The sequence below is a fragment of the Mobula hypostoma genome, chromosome 2 (genome assembly GCF_963921235.1).
Source record: "Mobula hypostoma chromosome 2, sMobHyp1.1, whole genome shotgun sequence".
Classification (NCBI taxonomy): domain Eukaryota; kingdom Metazoa; phylum Chordata; class Chondrichthyes; order Myliobatiformes; family Myliobatidae; genus Mobula; species Mobula hypostoma.
This window is the reverse complement of record NC_086098.1, coordinates 22,182,254-22,204,737: the sequence shown is the minus strand read 5'-3', so window position 1 is coordinate 22,204,737 and position 22,484 is coordinate 22,182,254. Positions and strand designations below refer to the sequence as shown.

Sequence of the window (22,484 nt, the reverse complement as noted above, 5' to 3'; positions counted from 1 at the left end):
ATCAGAGGAGAATTGCCAGACTGGTTCAAATGTCAATCTGACAGAAAAACAACAGTAACTCAAATAAGCATGTGCTACAACAGTGCTGTATAGAAGAACAGCTCTGAATGCACACCATGTCAAACCTTGAAGTGGATTGGCTACGGCAGCAGCAGACTGTGAATATACACTCAGTAGACACTTTATTAGGTACCTCATGTACCTAATAAAGTGGCCATTGGGTGTATATACCCAAATGTATGGAGTAACCATTGAAAGAATATATCTGGTTCCTATTAATGGAGAATAATATGATGTGTATTGAACTTATTTTAAATTTCTTTGTGTTTAGAGGCAGAAATGATGAAGCATGTGAAACGAAAATCTACAGAGAAAGGTAAGGGAAAGATTTAACTAACAAGATACAGACCTATGTTTTTAGTTTCACAGCTCTCCCTTCCTCCACTGCTAAAAATACGTGAGCACTTTGCATCTCAGGGGATACATGTGTCACCATGTCTAACACTCTGTATGATAATTTGTTTCTGCGAGCAATAGAAAGAAAATTTAGATTAGACTTGTTAAATTCATGTTTATATGTATGGAATTATCTTGAAAAAACGATTTAAGAAATGTTTGATAATAACGCTCCAGGTGATATATACGTAAAACCAAGTAAGTATCAAAATTATAGGACTACCAGGTGTATCATTGCACAGATACCAATTACAATCATTCTCAATGTCATCGCAGAGGAAAAAGATGTGCCCCGTGGTCTCACTACAAACCGATAGTCCTTGAACAATAGAAGCGATTGGTATTGATGAACGAAGGTAGACATATTATATATACAAGTGGACAGGCAGCCGTCGATCCCAGGGGATCACGGGTTTGCGCCTCTGTTGTACTGTGTCCTCTCCAGGGCACAAGTATGGGTGGGAAGATTTGAAGGACCGGCTGTCGTTCATGCAGCAGGTTCCCTCTCTCCATGCCACTGATGTAGTCCAAGGGAAGGGCAGCACCAATACAGTTTGGCACCAGTGTCGTCGCAGAGGTTACCAGAGTGAAGTTGTAAAAACATCAAACTGCCGTAGGGACCCTGGCTCCAGATTTCTTCCTCGGGGTTTACTCCCGAAGCCTTTCCCATGGGTGGGTCTGGCTGCAAGGCAGCGGAGGTTTAAAATCAGAGTTCTCCTTCTCCTGGACGGGCTGCCGACCAAGGCTGTTGAGCCCCACCTGCCCAATATGTAGAAACATTTTTAAAAATCTATGACGCAGTTCATGATCTTAATAGAGCAACATGTTCTCAAGGCATAAAAAAAAGTGCTGAAAATCTGCAATTAATTGTGTCACTGGGAAATGCTGGTCTCCACTAATGCACTTGGCCTGGTTTCAGTATAAAGGACAAAAACTCTCAGCAGAAATGTTGTCCTAGAAACTATCAGGAAAGTCCTGAAAGTGGTGTGATTCACAACAGCCAAATCTCTGCAATCTTCTCAAGGCTTTCTAACAATTTCTACCTGGGTATCCTTCCACAGGCATCTGCCTATCTATTTATATTGTTGGAACCATTTAAGGACCTTTCTAAATGAAAATACTTCATCATGTATAAGGTCTAATGCTTGCTCTATATTTATCAAAGGCAACACCCTACATATTTCAAGTAGGCTGAGTTAAGTTAAAAAGAGCACTTACTTCCATGTCTGCAAAAATGTCATAATGTAATTGTTACCTCGTTGTTTGGGTACTCAAGTGAACAGATTCAGAATTTATCTTCCCAGAGAATCACATAAGGTTTATTGCACAGAAAAAAAGCCATTTGCTCCATCAAGTTTGAACTGGCTCAAATGTAAGAACACCTCTGTCCTCTGTAAAATCTTTCCCCTTCAGATATTCCTCAGTTCAAGCTCCCTTCTAAGCACTGCAATTGAGTCTGGCTTCATAATTACCTCAGCAGTGCATTCTAGACTCTACCCACATGCTATGCAAAAAACAAACATATTCTTGTCAGTTACTTTTTATTATCCACCTCCTGTCTTTGACCCTTCTTCTTATGGGAACAGTTTCTCTACACAGTTCCCTTGTTGTCTCTCTGTTAGAAGCCCCCCTTTGTTCTATGAAGAACAACTCCAGTTTCACCAGCCTATCCGTAGAATGAAAATCCATTGTCTCTGAAATGGCTTCAGTAAGTCCTTTCTAAAGCCTTTATAATGCCTTTTCATCTCTCCTGAGTGTTGCATCCAGAAATGGACATTATACTAGTTGTGGATAAAGCAATATTTTATAAAGGTTCAAGTGCCATCCTCCTCCATCTTGTCTCCATATATTTCTGCTAAAAAGCCCAAGATCCCGCATGCTTTTATTAATAACTCCCTTAACCCACCCTGCAGCCTTCTTTTTTTTTGCACTAATAATCTTTGTACTTGCTCTGGTTTTAAATGAGGTCATTCTAATTTGTATTACCCCTCCACATTCTTCCTACCAATGTTTCATGCTTTGAATTACTTTTTTTTGAATCACTAGTATTACTTGTACTTCTGTTCTGTGCATCCAAGTTATTAATAAATCAGTGGTCCCAGTATTGATACCCGATCCTCCTCTGAACACATCTTGTTGCGCATCGTGTTGCAGCCTGCTTCAGCCACCCAGGAGCGAAGGCGTCAGAGGCGGTGCGAAGTCCGACAAACGAATCTTACTGCGATCGCGAGACCCTGTTTGACATCGGTAATGTAGAATGCTGCGAGTCCAGTTCGCTGGTTCATTGACAGGACTGATGGCGGGGGAGCTGTGCTGCCTTGGTTGTCATGCCGACCAGGCCCTCATTCCTCAGGGTTGCCTGTTGCAGCCACTGGGCACTGGCTGTGTGCCACTAGGTTCTGGACAGGGGTGAGGGGATGGCCCTGCCCATCAACGCTGTCCTCTAGTGTTTGCTTGGTAGATGGCAAGCTGGATTACGTTCTCCTGCAGCTGCACTTGTGCAAAACGAGGAACTGCTGCAGGCTTGTTCTTGTGCAAAGGAGACTCCAGAACAACACCCATGCATCAGCAATCTACAGGCCATGACACTCAGGGACTTGGACTCTGTTATTATTTTTTTTAGTTGATTTTGTAACTGTATATTTTTCTGCTATTGTATTTATATGTGTTATATATGCTGCATGCTATTGGTACTGTGTTTTGCACCTTGGTCCGAGATAAACTCTGTTTTGTTGTATTGTATTCATGATCATGGTGGAATGAGAATTCAACTGGAACTTGAACATGAACTTGATTTTCAGTTTCCCAGTTATCCAGCATCCCCAATATGCAGATCCCTCACAATCAGAACCATCACCTCTGTAAATTCCACTCTGTTTCCTTCAGAAAGATCCATGAACAGACCTGACCTGGGCTTGATTGCAAAAAAAAACACGCTTGAAAATTTAAAGTTGACCTTCCCTCCAGTCTGCATGGGTTAAGCCAAATGAAAACAAAAGTTCTGATTACATCTGAGCCCAGGGCTAATTTTTTTGGCAGTGGCAGTATGCATGACATTCTGCAGAGCAAAGAGCAATTTTGACTCTCCAGGCAAAAGAGATGCTTATTGTCTGTGACAATTTCTATCATCAATGGTGTTTCAGTTTTACTGTATATTAAAGGAACAGATACAAGAATAACTCTATGATTATAAATTTGGTTATTATTTTACATATTGCATTTAACATTGATGCATTTACAAGCTTCTTCACTGGAGCATTTGGAGATGTACAACCTTATAACTTGGCTTGGACTTTCCATCACAAATGTGAGATCACTGCATTCTACATAACATCCAACCATAACTCATCATCCTCCTCAATCCTTCTACTGCATTGGAATTGATGTGTTTCTTGTCTAAGGTCCACAGTTGGATAAGCAAATATTTCCTCACATTTGGAAAACTGAAAACATGGGCTTTCATCCCCACAATAATTCCTGTTCTCTTAGTTCTGGTTCCTTCAAACTCTTTGCCATTTACTGAACTTGAATTAGATTATTCAAACTGATAGCACCATATAGAATGCCTACCTGAGTATGGAATCCATTTCCATCTCAAAGCCATCGACATCAAATCCAACCTCAACTCGTCCTCATTCATCTCCTGGTGAAATGTTCATCCATGCCATTTCGGTGTTCAACTTCAAGCAATACAATTCATTTCCCACTCTACAGCCAAATAATCAAAAACATTTCAGCCTATGCCCTAACTTGCATTATTGAGCTCTTCCATCATCACCATGTTTGCTTACCTACACCAGTTTGGAAATTTTCTTGTTAGAGATACAACATGGTAGCAGGTCCTTCTGGCCCTACAAGCTCACACCACCCAATTACACCCATGTAACCAATTAATCTACTAACCCATGTGTCTTTGGAATATGGGAGGAAACCCACATGGTCATGGGGAGAACATTCAAACTCCTTACAGACAGTGGCAGGAACTCAATCCAGTTCACTGGCACTATAAAGCGATGCACTAATAGGTATGCTAATGTTCTGCCGTTTTAAAATTCCATTCTTTAATTTTAAAAAATCTCTCCATGGATTCATCCTTCCCAAGCTCTGTAACCTCAAATAACTATCTTAAAAATGTAAAATGATGACTGTAACAGAAACAGAACTGTTGTAAAAAAAAATTTGACACTTTACCTAGTTGGACTTCTATGTGACTCCTGATTCTTAAAAATGACCCAACAAAACCCTCTATTGTCACAACCTTATTCACTTTCTTGAAGCACAACTAGAAATAGTCCATATACTGTAGTCAATAACCAGCTACGACCTGATCCAGAAACCTGAATTAAAAATACATCACGGTGTGAAGATACGTTTCTACCAAAGGAGGTGTAAGGTGTTCTTCCCCCTGCTAGCCTGCAGGTCACCCTATGTCAAAGTGTAGCACCTGCTTAGCCCCCGATCAAGGGCATGTGAAGACATAGGATCAGCTGGTGGATGGTTGTATGAGCAGCTGGTGCATATAACCACTCCTGCTTATACAACCACTACGTCAGGCAGGCTAGCTCTGGAGAGTACTGATAATGGCTGGGATCACCTGTTTTGTAAAGACACTGCCCAGAATGCAGCGATGGCAAACCAATTCCATGGAAAAATATGCCAAGGACAATCATGGTCAGAGACCGGGATCGCCCACGTCATACAAGGCAGCACATAATGATGGGAACCAGTGCAGAGAGACAGAGGGGTGTAAAGTGAGTGTAGAAGCAAAAAGTACAAAGGAGAAAAGTAAAAGTGGCAGGCCGACAAATCCAGGGCAAGCATTAAAAAGGGCCACTTTTCAACATAATTGTATAAGGGTTAAGAGAGTTGGAAAAGAGTGCCTGAAGGCTTTATGTGTCAATGCAAGGAGCATTCGTAATAAGGTGGATGAATTGAAAGTGCAGATTGTTATTAATGATTATGATATAGTTGGGATCACAGAGACATGGCTCCAGGGTGACCAGGGATGGGAGCTCAACGTTCAGGGATATTCAATATTCAGGAGGAATAGACATGAAGGAAGGGGAGGTGGGGTGGCGTTGCTGGTTAAAGAAGAGATTAACACAATAGAAAGGAAGGACATAAGCCAGGAAGATGTGGAATCGATATGGGTAGAGCTGCGTAACACCAAGGGGCAGAAGACACTGGTAGGAGTTGTGTACAGGCCATCTAACAGTAGTAGTGAGGTCGGAGATGGTATTAAACAGGAAATTAGAAATGTGTGCAATAAAGGAACAGCAGTTATAATGGGTGACTTCAATCTACATGTAGACTGGGTGAACCAAATTGGTAAAGGTGCTGAGGAAGAGGATTTCTTGGAATGTATGCGGGATGGTTTCTTGAACCAACGTGTCGAGGAACCAACTAGAGAGCAGGCTATTCTGGACTGGGTTTTGAGCAATGAGGAAGGGTTAATTAGCGATCTTGTCGTGAAAGGCCCCTTGGGTAAGAGTGACCATAATATGGTGAAATTCTTCATTAAGATGGAGAGTGACATAGTTAATTCAGAAACAAAGGTTCTGAACTTAAAGAGGGGTAACTTTGAAGGTATGAGACGTGAATTAGCTAAGATAGACTGGCAAATGACACTTAAAGGATTGACGGTGGATATACAATGGCAAGCATTTAAAGGTTGCATGGATGAACTACAACAATTGTTCATCCCAGTTTGGCAAAAGAATAAATCAAGGAAGGTAGTGCACCCGTGGCTGACAAGAGAAATTAGGGATAGTATCAATTCCAAAGAAGAAGCATACAAATTAGCCAGAGAAAGTGGCTCACCTGAGGACTGGGAGAAATTCAGAGTTCAGCAGAGGAGGACAAAGGGCTTAATTAGGAAGGGGAAAAAAGATTATGAGAGAAAACTGGCAGGGAACATAAAAACCGACTGTAAAAGCTTTTATAGATATGTAAAAAGGAAAAGACTGGTAAAGACAAATGTAGGTCCCCTGCAGACAGAAACAGGTGAATTGATTATGGGGAGCAAGGACATGGCAGACCAATTGAATAGTTACTTTGGTTCTGTCTTCACTAAGGAGGACATAAATAATCTTCCAGAAATAGTAAGGGACAGAGGGTCCAGTGGGATGGAGGAACTGAGCGAAATACATGTTAGTAGGGAAGTGGTGTTAGGTAAATTGAAGGGATTGAAGGCAGATAAATCCCCAGGGCCAGATGGTCTGCATCCTAGAGTGCTTAAAGAAGTAGCCCAAGAAATAGTGGATGCATTAGTGATAATTTTTCAAAACTCGTTAGATTCTGGACTAGTTCCTGAGGATTGGAGGGTGGCTAATGTAACCCCACTTTTTAAAAAAGGAGGGAGAGAGAAACCGGGGAATTATAGAACGGTTAGCCTAACGTCGGTGGTGGGGAAACTGCTGGAGTCAGTTATCAAGGATGTGATAACAGCACATTTGGAAAGCAGTGAAATGATCGGACAAAGTCAGCATGGATTTGTGAAAGGAAAATCATGTCTGACGAATCTCATAGAATTTTTTGAGGATGTAACTAGTAGAGTGGATAGGGGAGAACCAGTGGATGTGGTATATTTGGATTTTCAAAAGGCTTTTGACAAGGTCCCACACAGGAGATTAGTGTGAAAACTTAAAGCACACGGTATTGGGGGTAAGGTATTGGTGTGGGTGGAGAATTGGTTAGCAGACAGGAAGCAAAGAGTGGGAATAACCGGGACCTTTTCAGAACGGCAGGCGGTGACTAGTGGGGTACCGCAAGGCTCAGTGCTGGGACCCCAGTTGTTTACAATATATATTAATGACTTGGATGAGGGAATTAAATGCAGCATCTCCAAGTTTGCGGATGACACGAAGCTGGGTGGCAGTGTTAGCACTGAGGAGGATGCTAAGAGGATGCAGGGTTACTTGGATAGGTTGGGTGAGTGGGCAAATTCATGGCAGATGCAATTTAATGTGGATAAATGTGAAGTTATCCACTTTGGTGGCAAAAATAGGAAAACAGATTATTATCTGAATGGTGGCCGATTAGGAAAAGGGGAGGTGCAACGAGACCTGGGTGTCATTATACACCAGTCATTGAAAGTGGGCATGCAGGTACAGCAGGCGGTGAAAAAGGCGAATGGTATGCTAGCATTTATAGCGAGAGGATTCGAGTACAGGAGCAGGGAGGTACTACTGCAGTTGTACAAGGCCTTGGTGAGACCACACCTGGAGTATTGTGTGCAGTTTTGGTCCCCTAATCTGAGGAAAGACATCTTTGCCATAGAGGGAGTACAAAGAAGGTTCACCAGATTGATTCCTGGGATGGCGGGACTTTCATATGAAGAAAGACTGGATGAATTGGGCTTGTACTCGTTGGAATTTAGAAGATTGAGGGGGGATCTGATTGAAACGTATAAGATCCTAAAGGGATTGGACAGGCTAGATGCAGGAAGATTGTTCCCGATGTTGGGGAAGTCCAGAACAAGGGGTCACAGTTTGAGGATAGAGGGGAAGCCTTTTAGGACCGAGATTAGGAAAAACTTCTTCACACAGAGAGTGGTGAATCTGTGGAATTCTCTGCCACAGGTGTTACGTACCCCGTAACTGGGTTGCCAAACCAGCAGAAATGGATCACTCAGTTGGAGTCTGGAGTACTAGAACTAAGAAAGTTTTATTAAAGAAACAAGCAACACAGTAATCGAAAGGATAATAAATGCAACAATTCAACAATGATAACCACACATGTGCACAGAATTAAGATAACAGCATCAATCAAGCTCTATCGTTGTCTAGGGGTAAATGACCAATTTCAAAATGACTCAAAGTTCAGTCCAGTTTGTAGTTCAGTTCGCAGTAATCGTTGCCATGGCGATGGACAAGGTGGGGGAAGAGAGACAGAATAGGAACAACTGATCATTCAGAACACTGCTTCACTCACAGACCAGCGGGATGGCTCACAGACCAGCGAGATGGCTCACAAACAGCTTTTGGGCAGGTCCTTGGTGATGTCACCTGAGGTCACCGACTGTGACCCCTCCTCCAGATGCGGTCGATCCTCTGCAGTGAACCCGGCACCCAGGCAAGGGCGGACACACACCGGGTTCCCGCTGATCATACCTTTCCACCCTTGTCGTTGTCCGGTACTTCTCACCCACTCGTGAGAAGCGCACCGCTTCCAGGGTCTCGTTACCTCGGGTGGCGTGTGTGTCTGTCTTAGCGAACCTGTCCCTTTTTATCCCCCTGCTGGGGTATCGCCTGTCCATCACTTCAAAGAGCTCAGGGTTCAAAGGGGGAGCCGCTCCAGACAGCTCTCTCCCTCCCACGTCCCTTCATTACACATCTCCAGACGCTGCTCCATTGTTCCTTATCTCTCCTTCCCCTGAGGGCAGGTGGCAGACCAACTGCTGATGCCACTGATGCTAGCCCAGGCCAGCAAATATCTTAATTTTATGTGTATTCTCGTAACACTTCCCCCCTTTAAGGATTTTTACCGGGAGGTAAAAATTACAAACATGACTACATTATCTGATACATACACAATATACATCTTTAACAGTTATTTAGCTAATACAGAGAATTTGAAGCTGTCAACACCTTGACAGACAGTCATCACATTTTCTGTTCCTTTTACACGTGTTATTAATAATCCCTTAGACCAGGCTCCAACTCAGCAAACTTCATAGTGGCCAAAAACACTGATGAATTGCGACCAATGTAACCTCTCATTTGGTTTTGTCCCGGACCACAACAACAAGGGTCGTCCCATTCCGACTCAATTTTCTCTCGCAAGGGCTTAGTAGGAGGGGGACGGGTATTGACCGCAGAGTTATTGCAAAACTTCCTGCAGTACCCCACCATCTCCAAGAGCCTTCCGAGGGCCCTCTTGTCTGTCGGGGTTGGGAGGTCAGCGATAGCCTGCACTGTAGCTTGCATCACTGCCAGCTGCCCCTGTGTCACCACAATTCCCAGGTAAGTGACTCTCGTGTGGCCGAATTCATTTTTTTCAAGGTTCACTATCAAACTGGCTTCAGACAGCCGTATTAAATTGCCAATACACACCTCTGTGTTCATCAGCCCTTTAGTCACTGAATTACTCAAAAAATATGGGTGTTGTTTACTTGGCCGCCCTATTGTAACCACAATCACCCAACGTCCCAGTTCTTTGCATTTCCTCGGGACAATCAAACACATGGGTGCGAGTCGTTTAATTACTCCTTCTAAAGATTCGCTTTGTTCGGGGATTAAGGGAGAGACCTTATCAGTAGACCTGGCCAAAACAATAGCCTTCTCCCATCTGACCGATCCCATCCTAATCTTTTCAAAATGGTTTTTTCCTCTTATCAGGGGGCCCCTAGCTTCATTGATTTCCACGCTAACACCGACTAGGTTTGTTAGCATATCAAAAGCCGGTGACCGTCCCAGTTCGCGTCGGTCATGATCAATAAAATTTTTCCCCCTGGGCAGCCGGTAAATCTCTTTCATGATTCCACCAACTGTTTCCTCCAGCACCGCAAAATGTCCACCGGGGGGTACCTCGTGGGCCATGTTAAAAACCTCATCCCCATAACTCTTTTGCACCACCCCCCACTCCTCATCTGCGGATGCTGTACTTGATTTCCCTTTCTTCCTTAGCACTTCCTCATCCGCACAATAGCTTGTCAAGGCTGTGTCAGAGAGAGCGGTCTCGGCAAAAACCATCAGCCCCTCGTCTCGCTCCTGCGTCTGCACAACTTCTTTCCTGGCTACTGCTACGTCCGTCCCAGCTCCCTCACTACCTCTTATCTCACTACACCCTGTCTCATACAAGGTTGGCAGAAATGTTTCAGCCAAATTCACCATCGCGGGCGGGGCCTCCATGCTGGCAGGCTGACCCGTCAATCTCACGACTGGGAACACGATTCCTCCGGCGATGTCATTACCGAGCAAGACTTCCACGTCTTTCATCGGTAATTCGGACCTCACCCCGATCGTGACTAGTCCAGAGACCAGGTTGCTCTGTAAATGTATCTGGTGCAAAGGGACTGACTCTGTCCCTTCCCCAACACCTTTGACCTTGACCTCCCCAGTCTGGGTCTCTGAGCTAAACTCTAATACACTCTTCAGTATTAGTGACTGACACGCTCCCGTGTCTCTCCAGATCCGCACTGGAACTGGTTTTAACCTCTCCTTCACTGACACCAGTCCGGCCGAGATAAACCTCTCGCGCCCTTCCTGGACTTTTTCAGACCTGTCCTTCCCTAGCGGTTCGCTTAACAGCTCAATACAGCCATTCAAAATTTCCGCTTTTCCTTTCCCCGTCTCCTTCCTTGGGGCAAAGCACCTGGACGCAAAGTGTCCGACTTTCCCACAATTATAACAGACGACCCCAGGAGACTTCCTACCAGACTGCTCCCGGTCTACCTTATCCTTTTCACTAGTCCCCGGCTTACTTTCTGACTTTTCCGGTGGACTCTCCCCGCCGTCCTGACTACCCTTCTGGTAGCCTTTATTCGGGGCAACCTTCATTTTATGCGTCAACGCATACTCATCCGCTAACTTAGCAGTTGCGGCTAACGTGGCTGCCTCTTTCTCATCGAGGTAGGGTCTCATACCCTCAGGGACACAACCTTTAAACTGCTCAATCAGAATCAGCTGCAGCAGTCTGTCATAATCCCCCTCTACCCCTTTCGAGGCGCACCAACGCTCACAATATGTTTGCATCTCACGAGCAAACTCCAAATACGTGCGGTCCCACCGCTTCCTCGCATTCCGGAACCTCTGCCGGTATGCCTCCGGGACCAACTCATAAATCCTGAGGATGGCCTCCTTCACCACCTCATACTTCTGGGCATCTTCCGCGGATAAAGCGGAGTAAGCTTGTTGGGCCTTCCCTTTCAGTACACTCTGAAGTAAGACAACCCACTTATCCCTCGGCCATTCCTGACTTATGGCCACTTTTTCGAAATGGAGAAAGTACCGATCCACATCGGTATCGTCAAATGGGGGAACCAGCCTAACCTCCTGGGTCGCCCGGAACCCTCCACCTTGGTTCGGCACGAGCCCCTGCTCGGCCCTTATCTTTAACTTCTCCAGCTCAAATTCCCTTTCCCTCTGTTTCTCCTCTCTCTCCAACTGTCTGTCCCTCTCTCTCTCTTCTCTCTCCAACTGTCTGTCCCTCTCTCTCTCTTCTCTCTCCAACTGTCTGTCCCTCTCCTGCCTTTCTACCTCTCTCTCTTTCTCCTGCCTTTCTAACTCTCTCTCTTTCTCCTGCCTTTCTAACTGCCGTACCCGGAACTCGTGCTCGAGTCTCAGTTTTTCAAGCTGTACCTGTACCGCGTCTCCAGCAGGTTTTTCAATAGACACCTCCCCCAGCTCACCTTGGGGAAACACACCTTTAGATACATAGTGCTCTACAATAGCTCTGTGTATCTCCTCTCTCCTCATTGTCGACTTCACCTTAGCAAGATTCACCCGTTTTGCCACAGCTATCAATTCCGATTTCCTGGCATCCTCTAATGCCTCCAAGGTCGGCGCCTTTATAAATTCCTCAACCTCCATTTCTGCTGTTTGTCTTTTCTTTCTTTCGGGAATTTTAACCCAATCAATTTACTCCGTCCCAAATTTAGCGTTCAAAATCCCGGACGAGCCCCCACTTATGTTACGTACCCCGTAACTGGGTTGCCAAACCAGCAGAAATGGATCACTCAGTTGGAGTCTGGAGTACTAGAACTAAGAAAGTTTTATTAAAGAAACAAGCAACACAGTAATCGAAAGGATAATAAATGCAACAATTCAACAATGATAACCACACATGTGCACAGAATTAAGATAACAGCATCAATCAAGCTCTATCGTTGTCTAGGGGTAAATGACCAATTTCAAAATGACTCAAAGTTCAGTCCAGTTTGTAGTTCAGTTCGCAGTAATCGTTGCCATGGCGATGGACAAGGTGGGGGAAGAGAGACAGAATAGGAACAACTGATCATTCAGAACACTGCTTCACTCACAGACCAGCGGGATGGCTCACAGACCAGCGAGATGGCTCACAAACAGCTTTTGGGCGGGTCCTTGGTGATGTCACCTGAGGTCACCGACTGTGACCCCTCCTCCAGATGCGGTCGATCCTCTGCAGTGAACCCGGCACCCAGGCAAGGGCGGACACACACCGGGTTCCCGCTGATCGTACCTTTCCACCCTTGTCGTTGTCCGGTACTTCTCACCCACTCGTGAGAAGCGCACCGCTTCCAGGGTCTCGTTACCTCGGGTGGCGTGTGTGTCTGTCTTAGCGAACCTGTCCCTTTTTATCCCCCTGCTGGGGTATCGCCTGTCCATCACTTCAAACAGTTCAGGGTTCAAAGGGGGGAGCCGCTCCAGACAGCTCTTCCTCCCACATCCCTTCATTACACATCTCCAGACGCTGCTCCATTGTTCCTTATCTCTCCTTCCCCTGAGGGCAGGTGGCAGACCAACTGCTGATGCCACTGATGCTAGCCCAGGCCAGCAAACATCTTAATTTTATGTGTATTCTCGTAACACAGGAAACTGTTGAGGCCAGTTCATTGGCTATATTTAAGAGGGAGTTAGATATGGCCCTTGTGGCTACGGGGGTCAGGGGGTATGGAGGGAAGGCTGGGGCGGGGTTCTGAGTTGGATGATCAGCCATGATCATAATAAATGGCGGTGCAGGCTCAAAGGGCCGAATGGCCTACTCCTGCACCTATTTTCTATGTTTCTATGTTTCTATGGTGATAATGATAATACTACTTCAGTCCTATATTCCTTCCAGTGTGCTTCTCTTCACAAACATGAGACAGTCTGCAGATGCTGAAAATCCAAAGCAACACACACAGAACGCTGGAGAAACTCAGCAGATCATGCAGCAGTGTATGGTCCCCTCTCCTCTCCTATCAGATTCTTTCTTCTCCAGCCCTTGACCTTTCTCACTCACCTGGCTTCACCTATCACCTTCCAGCTTCCCCGACCCCCCCCCCGCCAACCTTTCTCCCTTCCTCCTCACTCTTGAAAAATGGACAGCCTGAAATGTCAACTGTTTACTCTTTTCTATAGCTGTTACCTGACCTGCTGAGTTCCTCCTGCTTTCTGTATGTGTTGCTTCCCTCCACTCCTGGTTGTTGTCCTTTTGTAACTGAGTACTAAATTCCTTCCCCACCTCTCTACCTGAGCAAATTTCATTGAAAAAAGATCAAAGCAAATGTACGGAATTATTTCACACCTCTACACTTCTAAAGGTGTTTTTTGTGGAATCCTGCCTGCAGCCTATAGTATATGGTTATAACATTTCAGTAGCAGCAGATATACAGCCAGTTGCACACATTAGCATTCTAAAAAGGCAAGGGGCGGATTTTCAATTGCTCGAAAATTCCTGGCTGTCTGGATCCTGCTGCTCATGTACAATGTGTAGACGGCACTCAGACACCTCCTGAAGCAGGGATGTAGCATTCTCACGCATTTTTGTTGATTTATGATTTAGTTTTAACACTAAATTGAGTACACCAAAAGTAGCTGCAAATCTACTTCTAGTTATATAAGTCTGAATACAATTCAGTGGCAATTGTTAATAGGATATTTTACTTTGAATAAATATTGTATCATTATCAATATGTCTACTAGAGAAATATTTAAAATATATGCCCAACAAGTTAACGAGCAGTTGATAAGTAGCTTGCTAGATAGCAATTACACTGAATTACTGTAGTATAATTGCTGTACATCAGGTACATTGTTTGTTTAGCTATGTTGAAATCACATTGAAATGTGACATTTATATTGCATTATGCAACTAGGCCAAAAGATATATTCACATTTATATATCGGTGTGATACCTTTTCATTGAATAATCTTGTATTGATTGCTCTTCATATTCAGCTGATTGAGAGCCAAGGTAAGGAATAAAGCTCCTGAGAGCTCTCATTCTTATCTATAGTAATGTCTAATTCAGCTTATTGTGTGGTTTTTATTTTCAGCCATTACAACAAAGCAAAAGGCAGCACGTACGTAGTTCGGGAAGCACCAGACCTACAAATTATAAGCATGTACATGCTTCCTTAACATGCACGCATTTGTGTATATATGTGACTTCTGTTATTCAACTTCATTATGGCTTTTTAGCTTTCAATATTGCATTTTATAAACAGACTGACAAGGCTTATAAAGCTGTAATGGATCTAGGGGCATGAACTGAATTGTGAGACAGATATCCAAAATTTAAGAAAATTATACAAATCCCACATACACCCGGATAATACTCATAGCCCTTGCCGCAATGTCAATGTGGAATATTGCTGATTAACCTTTGCTGAATATTATCATTTTGTCCATAATTAATGCATTTATCATGGTGACTCAGATGTTCAGGGTCGCGTTGAAAAGGGGAGTATGGTGCACTGTAACTAATTATCAGATCAAAGGGGGAATATCCAAGTAGTTTCTCTCCCCATCCTTTCTAATTCTGGTGGAAACTCAAGAAGACCTTGATTTGGTAGAGTGCAAAAAAAAAAGCTACATTGCGAAAACATATTATAATATCAAAATTAATTGATAAACAGAAGAACGAGGAACAAAATCCAAGTGCGCGTACAACTTGATTTTCGCAAACTTGTTCCACTGAGTTATTTAATTAATTAATATCATGGGAAAATGTGGAAATAAAACAACAGAGCAACAGAGTGAATGAGTGGCACCTTGAATGCAACGGGCTCAGTTGTGTTCAATTCTGCGTGCCACCTAGGTTTATTAATAAATATTCAATTAACAGCAAATAATTAAAAGCTGCAGAAAGGCTCAAATACAGACCCATCAAAGGACCAGTGACCCCCATGCAAATGAATAGGGTCGTCTTCATGCACCACTCCGCCCTCATGCCATGGTAGCCAAGTAGCTAGCACTGTGCTATTACAGCTCAGGGCACTGGAGCCTGGAGTCCATCTCGGGCACCACTTGTACGGAGTCTCTATGTTCCCTCCATGAACACTTGACTTACCCCCAGATTTACTCTCACAGTCCAAAGTCATATGAATTAAAAGGTGAATTGGTCATTGTAAATTGTCCTGTGATTAGGCTGGTGTTAAATTGGCAGGATGTTGTCTGGCATGACTTCTTGGGCCACAAAAGGCTTGCTCTATACAGTGTCTCTAAATAATAACTAACTAAGTAAATAGTCATAGTCATACTTCATTGATCCCGGGGGAAATTGGTTTTCGTTACGATTGCACCATAAATAATTAAATAGTAATAAAACCATAAATAGTTAAATAGTAATATGTAAATTATGCCAGGAAATAAGTTCAGGACCAGCCTATTGGCTCAGGGTGTCTGACCCTCCAAGGGAGGAGCTGTAAAGTTTGATGGCCACAGGCAGGAATGACTTCCTATGACACTCTGTGTTGCATCTCGGTGGAATGAGTCTCTGGCTGAATGTACTCCTGTGCCCAACCAGTACATTATGTAGTGGGTAGGAGACATTGTCCAAGATGGCAAGCAACTTGGACAGCATCTTCTTTTCAGACACCACCATAGAAATATTACAGTAAGGGGCTAGATCCAAAGCATATCTGCCCACTCTATCCAACAGATCAATGCTCTGCATTGAATCCAGTGGTAACTCCAGAGAGAGAGAGCATAGGGCTAGATAGGATTGCATCTGGCCTCCAGCTCATCTTTGACTTTCATATTTTAATAGGTAAGTCCAAGATATCCTGGGTATTAAATGGTTAATGGATAGTAGTTTCAGGAGCATGATTTGGGCTATTCTTACCAGAGGTAAAGATGATGGTTATTCAAAAGAAATGGCTTCAGCGAATGTGAGACTTTGTTAAGCCCCCTGAATATTGTTTGTTTCAAAGAGACAATCTTTAAAGACAAACTTCCCACCCCAAGAACCAATCTAGTGAAGCTTCAATATAAGCCCTCTACACAAGTCTATCTTTCTCTTGGTAGGGCAAAAGGGAGTGCTGCCAGTCTTTATATCCTTGATGAATCCACCGGTGCTCTTGACTCTGTGTGATATAGTTTCGGGTGTGTGAGTTGTAAATGGTTCTGAAAATGCTTGAAAATCACCAAGTATCATGATTATTGGTACTTTGGCATATTTCCAGTACTCTCCCCCCTCTCTATCTGTTGTTTAGGTCATGGGTTTTCTGTTAAGCCTGCAGAATGTTATCTTTTGAGGTGTGGTGGAGTTTTCTTCCCAAGAATGCTTTCCATTTATGATTAGTTAGTCTAGGATTTCCCCGTTACTCCTATAATGACAGTCCTGATGTTGCATGGCTCAAAAGCCAAGAGTTTCTTTGCAGATACTAATCATCATGGATCCAAACACCCCAGTGCTGTGGACACTCTGTTGTTCTTTTCATTGGATGTCATCAGGTGTCTCTAAGGCACTTTCTGTAAAAAAAAAGTCATGAATCCCTCAATTTGATACAAATAATGAAGCAGATTAAACAATCTAAGTCATGGTACCTGTCCTGGTAATGGTGAGCAACACTCACAAAATGCTGGAGGAACTCAACAGGCCAGGCAGAATCTGTAGAAAAGAGTACAGTCAACATTTCAGGCTGAAACCCTTGATATGGACTTCCTTGTCATGTCTTGTTTAGATTAGCTCTTTCTTGACTCTTTATACCAAAGGTTGAAAACACATTGAATAAACTAATAACTTGAATATAACTGAAAAAATAGCATTATTGTTTTAAATGGACCAAAGTGGGTTTCTTGCAGTGCTGAACGTTATTTACAGAAGGTAGTTGGAACTTATGAAATGAGTTTTTACTCTGGAGAGGACTTTCCAAAATGGTATTCCTTGAATATTGGTAGGAATTTCATCAATTTGGCATTTCCCTCCTTTCAAGTGATTGCATGAATATAAAAGTGAACAAACACCAACTAACTTTTTAGAGTAGTCAAATTAAGTTTAGAAGCAAGATCTTAAGCAAAGTGATATAATCCTGTTATATCCACTGGCAGTGATTTATGAGAACTGACAGCAATCTACATACAAAGAGTGGTAGATGTTTGGAGCACCCTTCTGCAAATGGTAATTGAGCTCAGTTAATTGTTAATTATAAATATGAAATTGTTAGATTTTGGTTCACTAGATATGCAGTTAGATCAAAGTTCATCCATAATCCCCATTAAATGACAGAACAAGATCAAGGAGATGAATAGTCTATCGCTATTCCTATGTAAATAAACCTGATCGCCTGACAATCTAACTGGCGCTGATTACTTCTAAAATATCTTGTCAATTTAATATGTTACTTGAAATCTACAAAGCTTTTATACTAAAAGATAAGCCAAAACAGTATTTCTGATAAACTTGTGACTTTCTGTAATACTTCAATACTTCAGATGCGTTTTAACCAACTTTGTTCATTTAATCTCTCTGAAGCATGGCGTGCATGAAAATAATCATTTTGATTTAAGCTATGCTCTTGGATTTTATGCTTGCCTGTTTAGAATTTACTATATCAACCAAAGAAATCTTAATCAGTTAAATATTATGAAGCCAAAGAAAATTACTTTGTCAAGGCAAAGAAGATATTTCATCTTGTGACTTATTTTCCCAGAGAAACTCTCTCCATCCAAAGCAGCAAGTATGTATATTCAACATTACAAACTCAAGTTTTGCTTGCAGTTCATTTTGCAAAGTTAAAATCAAGTTTATTGTCATATGCACAAGTTCCTGTATGTGTAGCTGCAATGAAAAACTTACTTACAGCAGCATCACAGACACAACATCATAAAAGCAGCAATTCACAAGAAAGACTAATTATATATCTTGATTTTTTTTTACAATAATATGAAAAGTAAAATCTGGCAGCTATGGTATCTTTCACTGTTATGCTCTGATGTTCATATAAATTAAGTATTTTGTACCTATTTACTTTTGACTAAAATATGCCATTTTACTTTTAGGTGTGAAGACTACAACTAAAACAGGTACAAAAATGCATTTTAAACATTATTGTAATATCTGAAAGACATGAAGCAATTTTATTAAATTACAGTTAACATCTTTATGCAAAAGTTATGTTCAATTTATGATTATATATTACATTGACTTGTGTAACTATTTGCATATTAAATTGAAAGTCATGCATTACTCACAGAGTCATAGAAAAGTACAGCACAGAAGCAGGCCCTTTGGCCCATCAAGTCTATGCCAAAACCATCCACTCATGTTTAATGACAATCAATTTATTTGGAAAGAACGTTAATTTACAGTTTTCTTAAGCCTGGGGAGAAAGCTTTTTACTCAGCAATAGTTCAACAGTGTTGCTGCACTGACTCGATTAGCTACATCCTTACAATCTTGTGCATTAAAACTGAACCACTTCTTCACTAGCATATTGGGAAATGTAAGCCCTTTGTCCTTAATATTAGGATTCTTCAAATGATTTTTGGTTCTGAGTTTTTGAAGTAAGTATTTATACCTGGTGTGAAACATTGAACTTAAATAACAGTTCTTAAAGGCTAATGATCAGTGCCAAATTGTTCTTTTGTAATGGAGTTTTTGGCAATTTTTACAATGCTTTACGATTGATCTACTTGCTATCCTTTTAAAATCAGCTTACCTAACAAAGACAAATAAATAGATTTTATTTTTATACTTCAAAGTAGTGTTCAAAGTTTTAAACTGTTGTTCAGGTGGTCATTCCGCCTTTGAATTCTAATGATTTTTTCCTTTTCATGCTGGCATTGACAACATGTACTCTTTTGTCATACCAGTAGCTCAGTAAGTAACATTAAAAGCTTGACTGTATGATCCTCCTTCACCAACATCCTGGAGAATTTAACAGCAACTAAAAATATTCTCTTCTTTAATCTAAGTGATCTCAGCAGCAGGTTTTTAATGTTTGTTTTTAATTCACCCTCGAAGATGCAGGATTGTAAAAGAAGGAACTGATTTATTGAGTAATTGGGTAACAGATGTGTTTTGGGACTAAATGGGATAGATGATGATATCTCCCTTTGGGACACATTTACAACTGTAAAGCTATGTGCAATCGCACCCAGTTATAGGGAGATAAAAACTTCATACACAATTCCCATTCATACTTACTTAGAATGATTGCTCTCTATGCCATGTTGGAAGGAGCTGTACGAGGTACGATGCAGTTGTTAACAGGCAAAGTAAGCATGTCATGATGTCAATCAATATGCCACCATACTGGAAGGTGAAGCTTTTGCAGCTGCCATATGTTTCCATAAGACCATAAGACAAAGGAGCAGAAGTTGGCCATTCGGCCCCTCGAGTCTGCTCCGCCATTTTATCATGAGCTGATCCATTCTCCCATTTAGTCCCACTCCCCCGCCTTCTCACCATAACCTCTGATGCCCTGGCTACTCAGATACCTATCAATCTCTGCCTTAAATACACCCAATGACTTGGCCTCCACTGCTGCCCGTGGCAACAAATTCCATAGATTCACCACCCTCTGACTAAAAAAATTTCTTCTCATTTCTGTTCTTTCACTTGTGGAGAAAGGCCAGTGATTAGTAGCAGGAAGATGGCCCTATGTTTCTTAACTCTAGTTGTACACCATTTTACTCTTGATCAATACAATGGAAAATTTCTGTATTTCATTTTTTAAGAACATTACAGTTTCAGAAAAAAATCAGGAACTGCTGTGGTTAAGGTTAGATTTCTGTAATTCAGTCAAAGTGCCCATCAAGGTATATATTGGTACTCACTCCTTTAGACTTTCAGAGGACAAGGAGACTGAGGAGACAGGCTAAACGACGTACCTACCTCACAGCAATGGAAGGAGGAGGACACGCATGGTACTATACATCAAGCTGCCTCCCAGTCTTCTCTGTTATGTTCTTGGCAACTTTGTCCAAGAATAGAGGGGTTCATTCCTCCTTTCCACATCTTGCACCAAGGTTTAAAGTGCTGCTTTGGAAATCCTTTCATGCAAACTATTCAAGGCCTCAATTCACTACTGGTTCCAGCTGCAAAAGCAACTCTTCGTTGGGAAGTAGCTGGACAGTTTAAATCAATGTTAGCTATGTTAACCTGGAGCTTGCTACTTTAAAAAAAATAGACAAAATTCATAATCACTGTGTGATTAATCACTTTATTCCTAAGAATGGAGACGATTGAGAGGAGATTTGATAGAGATATACAAAATAATGAGGGGTATGGACAGGGTAAATGCAAGCAGACTATGTTCTCAGCAGTAGATTCTATGCTGTTGCAACTTCTCATCTATGTCTGCCTTTAGGCAGTATTGCAGCATGGCAGTTAACACTATGCTCTACAGTACCATGATCCAGGTTCAATTCCCACCACTGCCTGTAAGGAGTTTGTGTTCTCTCTGTGACCGCATGTGTTTTCTCCAGATGCTCCGGTTTCCCCCAACTGTCCAAAGATGTACCGGTTGGTAGGTTAATTGGTCATTGTAATTTATCCCGTGATTACATTAGGTTAAATCCGGGGTTGCTGGGTGGCTGGAAGAGCCTATTCCACACTGTATCTCAAAAAACAAGTAACAGTAAAAGGGACCTCAGAAGCTTTGAAAGGGCTTGTCTCTATGTATACAACAACATTATCTGAGGAAAGTACAGTACGTCAGTGAAACAAAGCAGGAAGTTGAGTCAAGATATACTTTGATCATTGAATACTGCACATTTTGGTTTCTTCATTTATAGGAGAGACTGAGGAACCAGAGGAAAGGCACAGCATAATGAGAGCCAGATTTTATTTTTACAGCTTTTTATTCAAGTTAAATAAAATAGAGGATAAACTGGTACACATCGTGGCCAATAACTTTCCTGAAGGTGTCATAATGTGTGTCAATGAAGGATGGGTAAGGGGGAAATAACAGCTGAAATTCTTCCATTTTACCTGTACAGCTGAACTCTGTGCCATTTTGTTCGGATATTTATTTATTGGGATCGAGCGCAGAGTAGGCTGTTTGAGCCACACCGCCCAGCAATCCCCTGATTTAATCCTAGCCTAATCACAGGACAATTTACAATGACCAACTAACCGACTAACGTGTATCAACACACATCAAAGTTGCTGGTGAACGCAGCAGGCCAGGCAGCATCTCTAGGAAGAGGCACAGTCGACGTTTCAGGCCGAGACCCTTCGTCAGGACCTAACGTGTATGCCTTTGGACTGTGAGAGGAAACCACAGCTCCTGGAGGAAAGCCACGTGGTCACAGGGAGAACATAGAAACTCCTCACAGGCAGTGGCAGGTATTGAATTGGGGTTTGACTGTGCTGTAAAGCGTTGTGCTAACCACTACACTACTGTGCTGCCCTAAGGGAACAATTACGATACAATTGTTTTCCATTCTCCAACATGCAATTCAAATAAAAACTCTATTTATACTTTTATACGCTATTCAGCTGTAAGTTGGTTATAGAATTACATATTGAAAGAAAGAAACTATTAAGTGGTTTGATTGTGTAGATAGTCAGAGGCTTTTTCCCAGGGCTGAAATGGCTGTCACAAGGGGGCACAGTTTAAGGTGCTGGGGAGCAGGTACAGAGGAGATGTCAGAGGTAAATTTTTTACACAGAGAGTGGTGAGCATGTGGAAGGGGCAGCCGGTCTTTTAAGAGACTTTTCGATAGGTACATGGAGCTTAGAAAAGTAGAGGGCTATGGGTAACCCTAGTAATTTCTAAGGTAGGGACATGTTCGGCACAACTTTGCGGGCCGAAGGACCCGTATTGTGCTGTAGGTTTTCCATGTTTTCTGTGTTTTTCTATGCTTACCTCATAAACAATTTTTTCCTTTGACAATGTGTCTACCTTAGATATTTTCATTTACTTCAAGGTAGGGGGAGGGAGGAAGAAGGGGAATTATAAAGTAGATCTCTTCATTGTGTTAATTTATGGCCATTTGCAAGCTAAACAAATTATTTCAGAGGGTGGAAGGTCACATGAAGCATAAATCCAATTAAGTAATTGCATCAGTGTAACGTCTTGGAAAGAGGTTTTAGCAGGCATAGCTGAGGACATTATTGCTGAAACTACAATTTCTTTTTCTCAGGGAGAGTGCATCGCACTCATAACTGTACAT

The 22,484-nt window shown here is 42.3% G+C and overlaps 1 protein-coding gene across 1 annotated transcript in view; it reads left to right on the top strand.

Moving 5' to 3' along the window:
• Positions 1 to 22,484, top strand: part of LOC134338322 (triadin-like) — a 426,556-nt gene that overhangs the window by 359,977 nt on the left and 44,095 nt on the right. The window contains exons 37-40 of the mRNA XM_063034074.1: positions 332 to 376; positions 14,414 to 14,440; positions 18,014 to 18,040; positions 18,363 to 18,386. Coding sequence (XP_062890144.1) covers positions 332 to 376; positions 14,414 to 14,440; positions 18,014 to 18,040; positions 18,363 to 18,386 — 123 coding nt within the window. The remainder of the gene's footprint in view (positions 1 to 331; positions 377 to 14,413; positions 14,441 to 18,013; positions 18,041 to 18,362; positions 18,387 to 22,484) is intronic.